A 13,668-nucleotide genomic window follows, 5' to 3' on the forward strand; every position below is an offset into this window, starting at 1 on the left:
TCAAGCTGGGAGCTGTAGACCGGAGCTGTTCCTATTTGGCCATCTTGGAACCGCCCGATTGTGATTTAAAATGAGAATGAGATGGTCCCTTTGGTTCCTGGTCCCTGTAACTGTTGCAATTGAAGGGGCATAAGCTTATTAGCCTTTTGAGGTTTTTTTTGCTCTAGAGTCTTCTCAAAATGCTTAGCTAGGTTGGGCACGATGGCTCACGCCTGTAATCCCAGCACTTTGGAAGGCCAAGGTGGGAGGATCACGAGGTCAAGAGATCGAGACCATCCTGGCTAAGATGGTGAAATCCCATCTCTACTAAAAATACACAGATTAGCTGGGCATGGTGGCGCACGCCTGTAGTCGCAGCTACTCGGGAGGCTGAGGCAAGAGAATCGCTTGAACCTGGGAGGCAGAGGTTGCAGTGAGCCGAGATTGCGCCACTACACTCTAGCCTGGGTGACAGAGCAAGACTCCACCTCAAAAAAAAAAAAAAAAAAAAGTTCAGCTAAGGCCACCAATTCAGTCACATCTCTAACTTCCCATTGCAACTTATGTTTTTTAGTTAAACTGCTAAGTTCAGGATGGAGTCCATTTATAAGTAAAGCAGTTAATGCTGTTTCAGCCCCTGCAGGGAATACTCCTTGCTGTACTTTGAGCCCAGAATGTTTCACAAATATTTCTAAGCGACTTCTGTAATCTGAAACTGGTTCATCTTTTCTTTTCTTTTTTTTTTTTTTGCTTACAAGATTGTATGATGGACCAATTTTTTGTGGAAAAATTTTAGGAACTGAATGTAAAAGGTTTTCAGCGATTTTTCTAGCTATTTTTGGTCCTTCTTGTGAGGAGCTCTTGGAGGGGCCTTTAAAATGTCCTACTCAGGTTTGTCCCGTTCTGCTGCTGCCATCCATTTCCGAGCTTCACCAGCCCCCAGTATCATATGAATAAATTGGTAAATTCATGAAGTCCTGGATCGTAAGCTCCTATTAGGATTCTAAATTCCTCAGTAAATTTTTGAGACTTTTCCCTTGGACCAGGGAAGTCCTTCACAATGGGGCTAAGCTCAGTTTTAGACCATGGAGTGAAAGTAGTTACAGCAGGCAGGCCTGGCTGATCAGAAGGTCTCACTTTGTAAGACATCTGTCTAACTTCCTTTTTTTTTTTTTTTTTTTTTTTTTTTTTTTAATCGTCTTCAGGGTGAAAGTGTAATTTAACAAAAAGGTTAGTGGACTCAGAGTATGTAGGTAGAGATGGACAAAGAAGGAACAGTCCGAGTTAGATCAGTCAAAGTACAGTCCTCTTTCTTCATGTCCTTGGTCTGTTGCTTAAGCTTTTCATTTGGTTTTTGCAAAGAATCTTTTAAGGAGGCACTTTTTGATTCACTTAGTCTTCTGGAGGCCTTTGCGTATCCATGAGACAATACATCCCACTGTATTTGTGGGGCCTTTGATCCCGTTTTTCTAATATGCCTTGCAAACAATTTTATCCAAATTAAAACTTCTCCATTGTGGCCATTTTAATTCTAAGTTTTCTTTAGTGAGGTTAACCCATTTTTCTGAAAATGCACATGTTCTGGGCCCATAATTTTTATACATAAAATTAGCTGGAGTCCCTGAAGATGGAGTCCCAGACTCCTTGGATTGAGATGATCCCATTATTAAATAAGGTACTTATCAGAGGTCTGAGGCCTCTAACTGAATCCAATCCAGTTAATTGTTGAATCCAATTTGATCTTGGATCCAGTCCAGGCTAAGTATTGCTTGAGTAAACTCGGAGAGCTCAAAACACAAGTTAGTGGAGCTCGGAATCCGAAAGAAAACTCACCCACGACCTCCAGTTACAATCAAGAGACCAGTGAGTGCAACGGGCTCAGTGGGTACCTCGCCAGGTCACCTGGTGTTCCAGGGGGTTGCCAGAGTTTTTCTTCAAATCCCACTTCTGACACCAGATCTGTTAAAAGAAAACTTCGGACAAGTTAAATTTGATGGAGTTTAATTAAGCAAGGAAAATAAACACTTTGCAAATCAGGCAGCCTCCAGAATTGAATGCAGTTTGAACACTTAGCAGTCTATTAGTGCTTAAAGTATGGCCACTGGGATTGGCCAACACTCAGCTATTATTACAGATGCATACTACTCAGGTTTTCCATTTTGTCTGCCTATTGTGCTAGGTTATGGTTTGTCCACAAGAACACAAATATAGAAGTATGGAGTCCTTCTCAGGCCATATTTAGTTTGCTTTAACAATACTTAAAAAAAAAAATTTGTAAAATAAGGATACTTAACCTTACTGGGTGTTTCTGAGAGTTAACATTTATATAGTTACGCTGTAGTGAAAACAGCTAGCGTAATGTCTGGTATGTATAGGAACATGAGATACCGCTTTCCCCATATCCCCATACCATTCTTCACAGCATTGCTCCTGTCTTCCTTGATTCCTCCTCCTCCTTCTTTGTTTTTTTTTTTTTTTTTTTTTTGGAGATGGAGTCTCATTCTGTTGCCCAGGCTGGAGTGCCGTGGTGCGATCTCAGCTCACTGCAACCTCTGCCTCCTGGGTTCAAGTGATTCTCCTGCCTCAGCCTCCTGAATAGCTGGGATTACAGGCACACACCAACACACTCAGCTAATTTTTGTATTTTTAGTAGGGATGGGGTTTCACCATGTTGGCCAGGCTGGTCTTGAACTCCTGACCTCAGGTGATTCACCCACCTCAGCCTCCCAAAGTGCTGGGATTACAGGTGTGAGCCACCACGCCCTGCCTCCTTCTTAAGAAGTTTCCAGTCCCTTGTAATTAAAGGAATTAATATTTTTTAACTAATTAGAATCAGACTGGCCCTGATTATTAGTAAGCAACTAATAGTAAGCAAGCAACTATGTATGCAACTATGAGTGTATGTTAAGATATGGTTGTTGGTAACCTTTCATTCTCTTCAGGAAGAAGAGGGTGGAGCTCTACAGTCAATGTAGAGCTTTGTAGAACATTTAAATTCTGTTCCCTTTCGAGCTTTTTTGCTACTTTCATTCTTCTGGGGATCCAGGTGCTTGAGTTGGGATTGATTAACTTCCTTAATTTCCACCCCTGTGCTGTCAGGATCGGGAGACATAGATGAAGGTGTTCTAAACTGCTAGACATTTTGTTTTTGAAAGCAAAAGTTTGCATGCATTTTTGTTTTCAACTTTTACTTACAGTGAATAGTGGTTAATAAAATAAGTCCCTGCCATTTCTCTCTTTGGTTTCAATTCCTGAGACCAGGATCATAGCCCACATATTAGAGTGGAGTCCCACTGCTTTGGTTTGAATCGTGCCTTTGTTTCTTATCTCAGTGTGACTTTGGGCAAGTTATTTAAGTCTTTGCACCACATTTTCCTCATCTGTAAAATGAGGATGATACTAGTACTTTCTACATGGGATTGTTAGCAGGATTAAATGAGATAGCACATACTGTAACCATGTCTGGCACATAGTCAATGGTTAGTAAATGTGAACTATTGTGTGACATTGTGGTTAGTCACGTATGGGGCTGTGTGTGTTTCCTTTAGTATATTGCTCTTTTAATGTCATTTCCTTTGTACTGTTACCCTCTCTGATCTTTCTTCCATATTCATTTTTCTTTCAGTGAGGTCTGCCAGTCTTTAGTGAAACACAGCTCTGGAATAAAAGGAAGTTTACCACTACAAAAACTACATCTGGTTTCACGAAGCATTTATCATTCACATCATCCTACCTTAAAGCTTCAACGACCCCAATTAAGGACATCCTTTCAGCAGTTCTCTTCTCTGACAAACCTTCCTTTACGTAAACTGAAATTCTCTCCAATTAAATATGGCTACCAGCCTCGCAGGAATTTTTGGCCAGCAAGATTAGCTACGAGACTCTTAAAACTTCGCTATCTCATACTAGGATCGGCTGTTGGGGGTGGCTACACAGCCAAAAAGGTGAACTTGACATTCCTACTGGTTTTCCAATTATTATATCATGATTAAGTTTCTATAGCATAAATCATTTTTCTTTTGTGTAGTGGAATACAATTGGATGTTTAAACATTTATTTTGTGTCTCTACCATGGACTAGATTGTTTTAATGATGCTAATAGGAAGATGCCTTTAGAATCTTAGTTATAATTACAGGAAATTAAAATGGCCTAGTGGAAGGAGCACAGGGCTGGGAATAGGAACACCTAGGTTTGATTTTGAGCTTAGACATTTAGTAGCACAGATGTGAAAGTCAGGTGGCATTCTCACACAAGCACTTCTTGGCAGGTCTGGGACCAGAGGCAAGGCGTCCTGTCTCCCAGTCTGTCTTCCTTCTACCTCACAGTAATATTTAGGGCAAAATTATGAAACCTGTTTGAAATAGGAGTATATTCTGAATTTTTACATTTTCCATATTTAACAGAGGAGTGTTAACTTGTTTTATATGCTTGTTTGCTGAGACCACTTAATTTTGTTTCTTAAAAGTTTTGAACATCATACATTATTCTTAGTAGATTAATGTGTTTTAATTAAATAATTTTTCTTTACGTGTTTATTTGGCATGCAGAGCATCTGATTGACACACTTTCTTGTCTTTTAGACTTTTGATCAGTGGAAAGATATGATACCGGACCTTAGTGAATATAAATGGATTGTGCCTGACATTGTGTGGGAAATTGATGAGTATATCGATTTTGGTTTGTATCATGAACATTAAAATACTTTTTTTGGTCATCTCGAGGAAAGAGAAATAGTTTATTGAGATAGTTTCTTAACTTATGAACCTAATATATCACGGTTTTATTTTAATGATATAAGTAATAGAATATCAATGAAAAAAATCTGTATAAAAGAAATACCCAGTAGCCCATCATTTTACCACAGCTGCCACTAACTGTTTGGAGCATTTTCTTTTAATTATACTTACTATATGTGGTTAGTATCTTTTTAACTTATCGATTGATTGAGACAGGATCTTGCTCTGTCACTCAGGCTGAAGTGCGGTCTTGGAATCATAACTCACTGCAGCCCTGAACTGGCTAAAGTAGTCCTTCCGACTCTGCCTCCCAAGTAGCCGGGACTACATGTGTGTGCCACCATGCCCGACTGATTTTTTAATTTCTTGTAGAGATGGAGTCTCACTATGTTGCCCAGGCTAGTCTCAAATTCCTTAGCTCAAATCTCTCACCTCAGCCTCTCAAAGCGCTGAGATTACAAGTGTGAGCCACTATGCCTGGCTTGAGTTTTTTTCTTTTAATTTTTTTCTTTTCATGAATACTACCACAGAATAGTATTTTAGTTCCCTTTTTAAAAATTATGTAATCATGGTGAATATTCACTTTTGTATTTTGTCTTTTGCTACCTAACATATTTTGTCAGCATTTCCATGCTGCCAAGTAACCTTTCTATTAATAATATCATTTTCTGCATTATGTAATGTTGCCCAGAGCATATTTATTGTGACCCACCTAGCTAGCTCCTTTTGATTGGATACCTTGGTTATCTCTATCTTTTGTAGCCAAGTTCTTTAAAAGTCTGTTAGTATCCAGAGTAATTTCTTTCCTTAGTTGGCCACTGCCCTCCCTTTTTCAATAGGTGGATGAGAAAAAAGTATATTGGATCGCTATGATTGCCAGTAATTCATGGTGATCTTTAAGAAATATATTTTCATCAAATTTTTTTAAAAACTTTGTCAGATTTCTTAGTTTAGGTGTATGTGGAGGTGGAATTAATCTTTACTTGCACTTATTCACAGAATTTATAAAGATAAAACTGTTCTATATTGACGAATCCATTTGCAAAAAAAGCACTTTCAAATTGTTCTTCTAATATTAATGAGGAGAGCTTTCAACTTGATGTATTTGCCAGTACCACAGCGTAGTGGCTGAGAGCCTGTATTCTGGAGCTAGACTGCCTGGGCTGGAACCCGGGCTCCTCCACTTCCTGGCTGTGTACCTTAGTTTCTCATCTGTAAATGGTGTTGATAATAGTAGCTGTTTTGTAGGGTTGTCATGAGGATTAAACAAGTTAATACTTTAGCCCTTTGTAAGAATAGTATCTGACATATTTTCTTAGTTTCACACTCTGTATGTTTTGATCTTTTCCAGAGAAAATTAGAAAAGCCCTTCCTAATTCAGAAGACCTTGTAAAGTTAGCACCAGACTTTGACAAGATTGTTGAAAGCCTTAGCTTATTGAAGGACTTTTTTACCTCAGGTAAGGAAGAAGCTGTTTGATCTAATTTAAAAATTTAAGAACCATGGAGGAAAAATACATGGATTATTTATTTATTCCCATTTTTTTTAAATTAAAATATTTAGTACCAATGAAAAACAGGACATTTTTTAAAAAGATAAACACAAAGTTTTGTTACACAATGGTTTTAATCTTTGTTTAGCCCAGTAAAATGGCAGTTCCTAAGCACTTAAACATACTTGGCTTTTAGTGAGGGGAAAAAATATATCACTTGTTCTTGACAAGTAGATGAGACTTCCTATGTATTTGCTTTTCATAAGTGGTTGGACCAATTTGGTGGTTTTAAAACAAATTTAAGTATGATAGACCATAATGAGTAGCATTTATTAAGTTTAATCCTGGCATATTTGCCCAATTATTGCCCTATTGTAATATGAAATCTGAGATCTCAGACATCTTTGTTTGCTCATTTCTGTTAAATTTTACATTTCTATTTCCCCTTTTACTGATTTTTCACAGGTCACAAATTGGTTAGTGAAGTCATAGGAGCTTCTGACCTACTTCTCTTGTTAGGTGTGTAAACAGACATTTTTGCTGACCTTAACATGCCTTTTAAATGCTTCTAATAAACTAGTTGCAAATAAAATTGCAGACCAAATTTATAATGCTGCTTATGCTGAATTTTAAAACCCCAGAACTATATTAGGCAAACTCATTATCCTTTAGGTGGAAATAATAAAATAATTATTTTGTGATAAAACTAAAATTCTTAAATATGTATGTGTATTATAAGATTAAAGCTATTAAAAGAAAATTTACTTAGCAAAAATATTTTCTTGAAATAGATCTAATTGTTTTTGATAATTGAAATGAAAAGTAATTTTAGTTTGTCTCATCTGCCCTGTCATGGTTGACATTTAACTTTGTTTTCCGGCCGGGCGCGGTGGCTCATGCCTGTAATCCCAGCATTTTGGGAGGCCAAGGCAGGCGGATCATGAGGTCAGGAGATCGAGACCATCCTGGCTAACACGGTGAAACCCCATCTCTACTAAAAATACAAAAAATTTGCCAGGCGTGGTGGCACACGCCTGTAGTCCTAGCTACTCGGGAGGCTGAGGCAGGAGAATTGCTCGAACCCAGGAGGCGGAGGTTGCAGTGAGCCAAGATTGCGCCACTGCACTCCAGCCTGGGCGACAGAGGGAGACTCTGCCCCCCCCAAAAAAAAAAAAAAAAGAAAAAAAATTGTTTTCCTGCTATACATGGTCTGTAATGCCAGTGGTATGTGGCTGAACTGTAAGTACTCTCATGTTAAATAATCCTTACCAAAGATTGTCTTATTTTTTTATTGTAATTTTCAGTTATATATTTTTAATTGTTAGGTTAAACATATGCTGCGATTGCTATAGTTAGTTTTTTTTTTTATTTTCTGCACAGGTTATCAGTCATGTTCCTTAAAATAAGAATAAAGGCAATTTGATTCTTTGAATCTGAGTTGCTCTAAAAATCCATTCACCTTTTCATTGACTCGATGTAATTTGAAATTCAGCTTAGGCTGTTGACATCACTGGAGAATGTAAAGGGTTGCATATTTATCTTTAAGGTTCTCCAGGAGAAACGGCGTTTAGAGCAACAGATCATGGATCTGAAAGTGACAAGCATTTTAGAAAGGTAAGCGTGAAAGAGAATTGTTCATGTAGGTAGTCTTGAAAGATTTTTTAAAGTTTTTACTTCTTTGGAAGATTTTAAAATGATAACATCTGAGAAGCAAATACAAAAACATCCAAGTAGAGATATTGTTACTAATCTTAGTGCAAAGTACAAGGTATTACGTGGCAGTTCTGGAAATATAATTGAGAAGCCCATTTCTTTCACATATGTCCTGTGAAGCATGAGTTTCGAGGGTTGTCCCCAAGAAAGAGTTGTGTTGTTAAGTGTGGGGGGGGAGAAAGGCTCGTTTAGACAAAGCAAGCGGACTTCTTTTCTTTCCCTAGGACCTCTCATACTGTAATATACTCATGCGCATTGTGAATTTCCAAGGAGTCAAAGCATACAGTATTTTCCCAAATTATTTATCAACAGAACCCTTTTGCTCATGGAACATCGTATAGGGACTAGATTTCACTTTGGGGAAACTAGAAAGGGAATAGGAATTGTGTTATTAGGAAATAAATCAATTCCCTGATATTGATAGTTAACGAAGTTATGTATGGGGTTATTTATGGTATGTTATTTTCAATACATATTCATTAACAAAATCCATATGAAAGTTATAGGAGAATTGCTGAGGTAGAATAACATACTTTGTTTGTATTTATAATACTCATATATTTACCTGACGTTTTCTGAGTCTTCACTTTTTTCATTCTTTTGGAATTGGTAAAATAACTGATTCCTTGAAAGTTTTTTTCTAAATAATACCTAGATAAATAGATTTATAGAAAAAATATTGTATGAATGTTTTAACATTCATGTAATATGGAACATGTAATTTTTATACTGGAGGTTATTATAGTTTTAATACATCAAAGAAATAATTTTATGTTTATTTTGGAAGCAGGAAGAAGAAATAATTTCTATGAATAGGTTTTCATCTCTTTCCTTGTTCTTCAACTTTGAACTTTTTATATTCCAAATTTTAATTATATTTCAAAAGATTTTTTTCTTTTGCCTTTTAATTTTATCTTTTGGAGAAAAATGTATGTCAAAATGTATGTACGTGTGTTTGTCTTTTGATTTGATCTTTTTTGACCCTCTTTTGCATTGACATTATTTTAACCAAAGGACACTCTTGATTGTTCATGCTACTGGGGGAAAAAAAATAAGTAGAAATTAGCCTAATATTCGTGGCTTATTTTGAGTGAAGGCCTTAGCCCTTAAGGCAATTAAATTTACTGTGGAGAGAAGAGCTAATCTAATGGGGAGAAGGAGCCTTTGTTACAGGTGTGGTAGTGTGGTTCTTTGAGTGACAAGATTTCTGTTTGCCAAATTGGTTAGGAGAAGTCTGTATGTCTGCTTTCTCTCTTATGGCCTAGGATCACTTTGGTGAATGAAAAACCTGTTTCAGGGCCTGACTCAGATAATTCCCTTAAAACCCTGCTAAGGTCATAGATGAATAATCAGTAATTGAACAGAAGCTCTGCAATAGAAAAGAAGCCAGATAATTATTTTTGGCAATTTAATTATATTTACAGATTTTATTTTATACAGTAGACGTGGAATTAAATTTATTACATTATGTTCTAATTTACTCTTTGCTTGTTTTGATTTGCTTGTTTGACAATAAATGTCCTTGTAAACTATTTCCTTTTAACTTTTTCTCAATTTATGGTGCTTATTTTCCCCATTAAAGACTTACCAATTTTTTTTTTAACTATTTGTTACACATACTGAATCTAGAGTTGTAATTAAGCTACTTTCATTACTGGTTAAGTCAAATTATAGCAAATGCTACTATAAAAATTTACTATCCAAAAATGTGTCTCAAGCCCCAACTGATGATTTCAAATTCTGTTATTAATAATATGCAGCATTGTGTTTGCAAAGCTTGGCTGTTACTTGTGATGCTTGAGAATGATGAGTCACTCAGCTAAACTGAGTGATTTTGAGACTTGTGTACAAATTGATGGTGGAATGTAAGCATGCAAAGAGAGACCTTAGCTTAGCAGTACCCTTTTTGAAATCACTCTGACATCAAGTTTGAAAATGTGGGCAATAATCAGAGGTGGTAAGGTGGCCAGGCTTTAGCTGAATACTTTTTTAACTGGTTCAATCTGAGGGCTGAAAGCCCCAGATTTAAACAGTGTTTAGAGTTTGAAGCAGTCAAGTATTAGTTTAATGGTTGTCAGGTTTGTAACAAAGTTTCTGGCTAGACTTCTACTAGAAATGTAAAAGTACATGTGAATCAGCTTTTTTAAAAAGTAATAATAATTGAAAAACATTTCTACAACTAGAACTAAAGAAAAGATTTGTCCTTTCTAATAGGAAAACACATCTGGAGAAGTGCGGCAACTAGCAGAACAGTTAGGACCATTCAGAATCAACTGAAGTGAAAGTGACGGGGAGCTGAGGGGAACACAGATAGTTTGACTTCAGTCAGACAGAATAAACATGATGAACCGATAACCTGTGATTCCCAGCCTGGGGTTACTACTGGAGTTTTAGGTGTCCTGGAAAGTTATAATACCGGTCTTCAAAAAGTCTACAGAAAGCATAGATTTCCACATAATGCTGCACGGCTAACGAATTAATCAAGTTTCTTTGGTTTAGCCTGGATTTATATCCATTCAGTTTGTGGACACTAATGAATTATTTATGTCATGTTGATCAAAAGTTCTGATATGATTTGATTAATGAAACATTGAAAAAAATAGTAAAACCAACCATTTTTAACCTTACACTACTATCTTGAGGTATGATTGACATACATTAAAACCACCTCTTAATAAATGCTTCTTGTTAATCAAAAATTTGAAAACGTATGTCCACTGGAGGAAAAAAGACATAGCCCTTGATGTGAACTGAATATTACTGAGACTTGGAGACCTTCAGAACTACCTGAAGATGAATCGAAGTGCTGCCTACTTTAGAGAATTGGACTAATTTAATTTGGGAGTCAGCAGATTGCTGTATATCAGTCATCATATATACCGGTGACAAGACCACTTAGTTCATTCCCTTTTTTAGATTCTGTAAGATTATTGTGTTCCAGTGAAATTGATTTGCAAAATGAGACATTTTATTTTCTGTGCTTTTGTTCTATCATGTTTCTGATTGGTCATAAGCATCTCACAGAAGTAAGAAATATGGCGATTCAGAAGGCAACAAGCACATTTATAATTTATAGAAAATATTTGAAGGACTTTTTCATGGCCCAAATCATGAAAAGTAGTAGTATTGTTTTAAGTATAATTATTAAATTATAATACATTAATGTTCTTTCTTGCAACATATTACTCTTATTCTTTTTTTTTTTTTTTTTTTTGAGACGGAGTCTCACTCTGTCACCCGGCTGGAGTACAGTGGTACGATCTTGGCCCACTGCAACCTCTGCCTCCCGGGTTCAAGCGATTCTCCTGCCTCAGCCTCCCAAGTAGCTGGGATTACAGGCTCCCGCCACCACGCCTAGCTAATTTTTGTATTTTTAATAGAGACAGGGTTTCACCAGGTTGGCCAGGATGGTCTTGATCTCTTGACCTCATGGTCCGTCCACCTCTGCCTCCCAAAGTGTTGGGATTACAGGCGTGAGCAACCAGCCGTCTGATTCTTAATTTTATGGTTTATGTTGTACCTCCCCAGCTGAAGTATCTCTTTTCTTTTTTCCCGCGTGTTTAGTGTTCACTCATCTTTATAGCATAGCTCAATTGTCACTTCATGAAGCCTTCCATAACCTTTGTAGCTCCATTAATTATATTCTTCTGAGTGTTTAAAACACTTGCCATATGAAACACTATTTACTTTGGCTTACATTCTTACTATCTAATCGGCCATTTCTGTTACTAAATCTTTTTCTCAGAGCACCTGGGATAGTCTTGTGTCTTAGTAAAATCAGTTGATTGATTTAACTCGGTAGAGTAGAGGCTGATTAAAGTAAATAAATCTGGTTGATGCCAACAAAATTTTGGTCCCCTCAATTTTTTGCTCTCATTACCTGCAAATTCTCCCTGGCCTTCATATTTGGCAACCATTGAGGAGAACAAGGCTGTAAAAGTAGTTCATGTACTTGATATTCTGAATTGGAATTAAGCAGTGTTGCTTAAGTAGGACTTGCTTTTCTGGGATTTCTTATGCAACAAATAATGTAGTAACTGGAAATCCAAGTTCAAGACACTGGCAGATTCGATGTCTTCTGAGGACCCTTGGCTTCATAGATGATGCCTTCTCCCTATATCCTTACATAGCAAAAGGGGCCAGGCAGCTCTGGCCTTTTTTTGTAAGGCCAATAACTCCAGAAACCTCATGACCTCATCACCTCCCAAAGGCCCCACCTCTCAATACTATCACATTGTGAGGCTAGGTTTCAACATATGAATTGTGGGAGACAAAAATTCAGACCATAGTATAATATATCAAGATTACTTAAACTCTTCTCTACCAAACTCATTAACTTTTAGGTTAGCACAGTATTTTCATTGATATTTTGGTTTCTGGAGTTATTACTAATTTTCTTGATCTGATGTTATAATTAAAAAAAACCTGAGGACTTTGTACATGAAATGAGACTGAGATAAGGAAGCTGATTCAGAGATGGAGATTTAAAAAGAGAGAGATGAGAGATTGAGATCTGCAGTGTCAAACTGACAATAGCCAGGAGTCAGGAGATATTAAGAGACTATATCATCTGTGATTGTTAATGATTATTTATTGTTATTTATAAATACTACTGTATTTTATATATTATATACATTGTTTTAAAAATTATTTTTGTGCCATTTCTTGAAAGAAAAATGTCTAAGCTTGGGAAAATATTTATTGAAAAATGTGGTTTGTACATCTGAGGAGTGTATCTTGCACAGTAGGTACAAAGATTTCTTCCTCTTCCTGTTCCACATGGCCTTAGCTTAGAGGCTGTGTGGCCATCACTTAGTATTTAGGGTAAGACTGGTGCACAAAATCAAAGACAGGTAACCTTGGTATAAGTGTAGTATGTAAATAGCTTTTCTATGTCTAATTCTTGTTTTCTTCCTACTTTTTCAGGAGGTCAATTTCAGTTCATTTCAACTATCTTTACATATAATAGTGCTTTAGTAACAGGCATGGAAGGAAAGAGACATGTCCCTAGAGTGTTTTCTTGAAATCTAATAGATGATTGGAGTATTTACCATGCAGTTGTGTATATACATAAGCAGTGAATTTGAGAGGAATTTTTAAGCTATAAAAAAAAAGCATTGTGTGCCTTATAGACGCGAGTGAGAAATGTGGAATATGGCTGATCCAAAGGGAATGAGTTATCTCAATTGATTAATCACAGTCAGTTACAGATTGAACTCTTTGTTCTACTCTTTGCTCCCTTCTCACTATTGCTCTTGACTAGTCTTAAGAAAGAAATGTGGAATATTTTCTCACGGCTTTGGGATTTTATAAATTAGAATACTAGTGGTATGTAAATACAGCAGGTACACTACTGTATAAACCAACATAGGAAGCCTTCTTTAAAGGGAATTGTTTGAGAAATTTGAACACTTGGATAATTTGAATAAAGGATTGTGATAAATGATCAAATGAAAGAAAATCAGGTTACTCTTTCTGCTTGATAAAGCAATAATTTTTTTTTAAAGGTAAAAATTATGAGAATGATGAGGATAGTAGTTAGCATTGTCTTTCTTTGATAGGTTTGTTAATGATCATAAAACTGATTTATTTAAAGACATGTCTTTTTATAACTATTTTATACTGTTGTGTCTGGAAACAAATATTGAATTTCATTTGTCATGTGGAAGAAATCAACTAGTTTTAACCTTTGATTTATAATAAATCAACCACTTTCATTTATTGTCTAATACTGGCAATGATCACAG

The 13,668-nt window shown here is 36.4% G+C and overlaps 1 protein-coding gene across 7 annotated transcripts in view; it reads left to right on the forward strand.

The window, feature by feature from the left end:
• OPA1 (OPA1 mitochondrial dynamin like GTPase) overlaps positions 1–13,668 on the forward strand; it is a 104,616-nt gene that overhangs the window by 17,911 nt on the left and 73,037 nt on the right. For 4 of the 7 annotated variants that reach the window (XM_003310176.7, XM_003310177.7, XM_063807437.1 and 1 more), the window contains 4 exons: positions 3,605–3,923; positions 4,561–4,657; positions 6,068–6,175; positions 7,755–7,822. In XM_003310176.7, coding sequence (XP_003310224.1) covers positions 3,605–3,923; positions 4,561–4,657; positions 6,068–6,175; positions 7,755–7,822 — 592 coding nt within the window. Of the gene's footprint in view, positions 1–3,604; positions 3,924–4,560; positions 4,658–6,067; positions 6,176–6,673; positions 6,728–7,754; positions 7,823–13,668 lie in introns of all 7 variants that reach the window. The other 3 variants (XM_063807436.1, XM_003310178.7, XM_003310179.7) reach the window with 1 other exon arrangement.

Source organism: Pan troglodytes, chromosome 2 (assembly GCF_028858775.2).
Source record: "Pan troglodytes isolate AG18354 chromosome 2, NHGRI_mPanTro3-v2.0_pri, whole genome shotgun sequence".
Lineage (NCBI taxonomy): Eukaryota > Metazoa > Chordata > Mammalia > Primates > Hominidae > Pan > Pan troglodytes.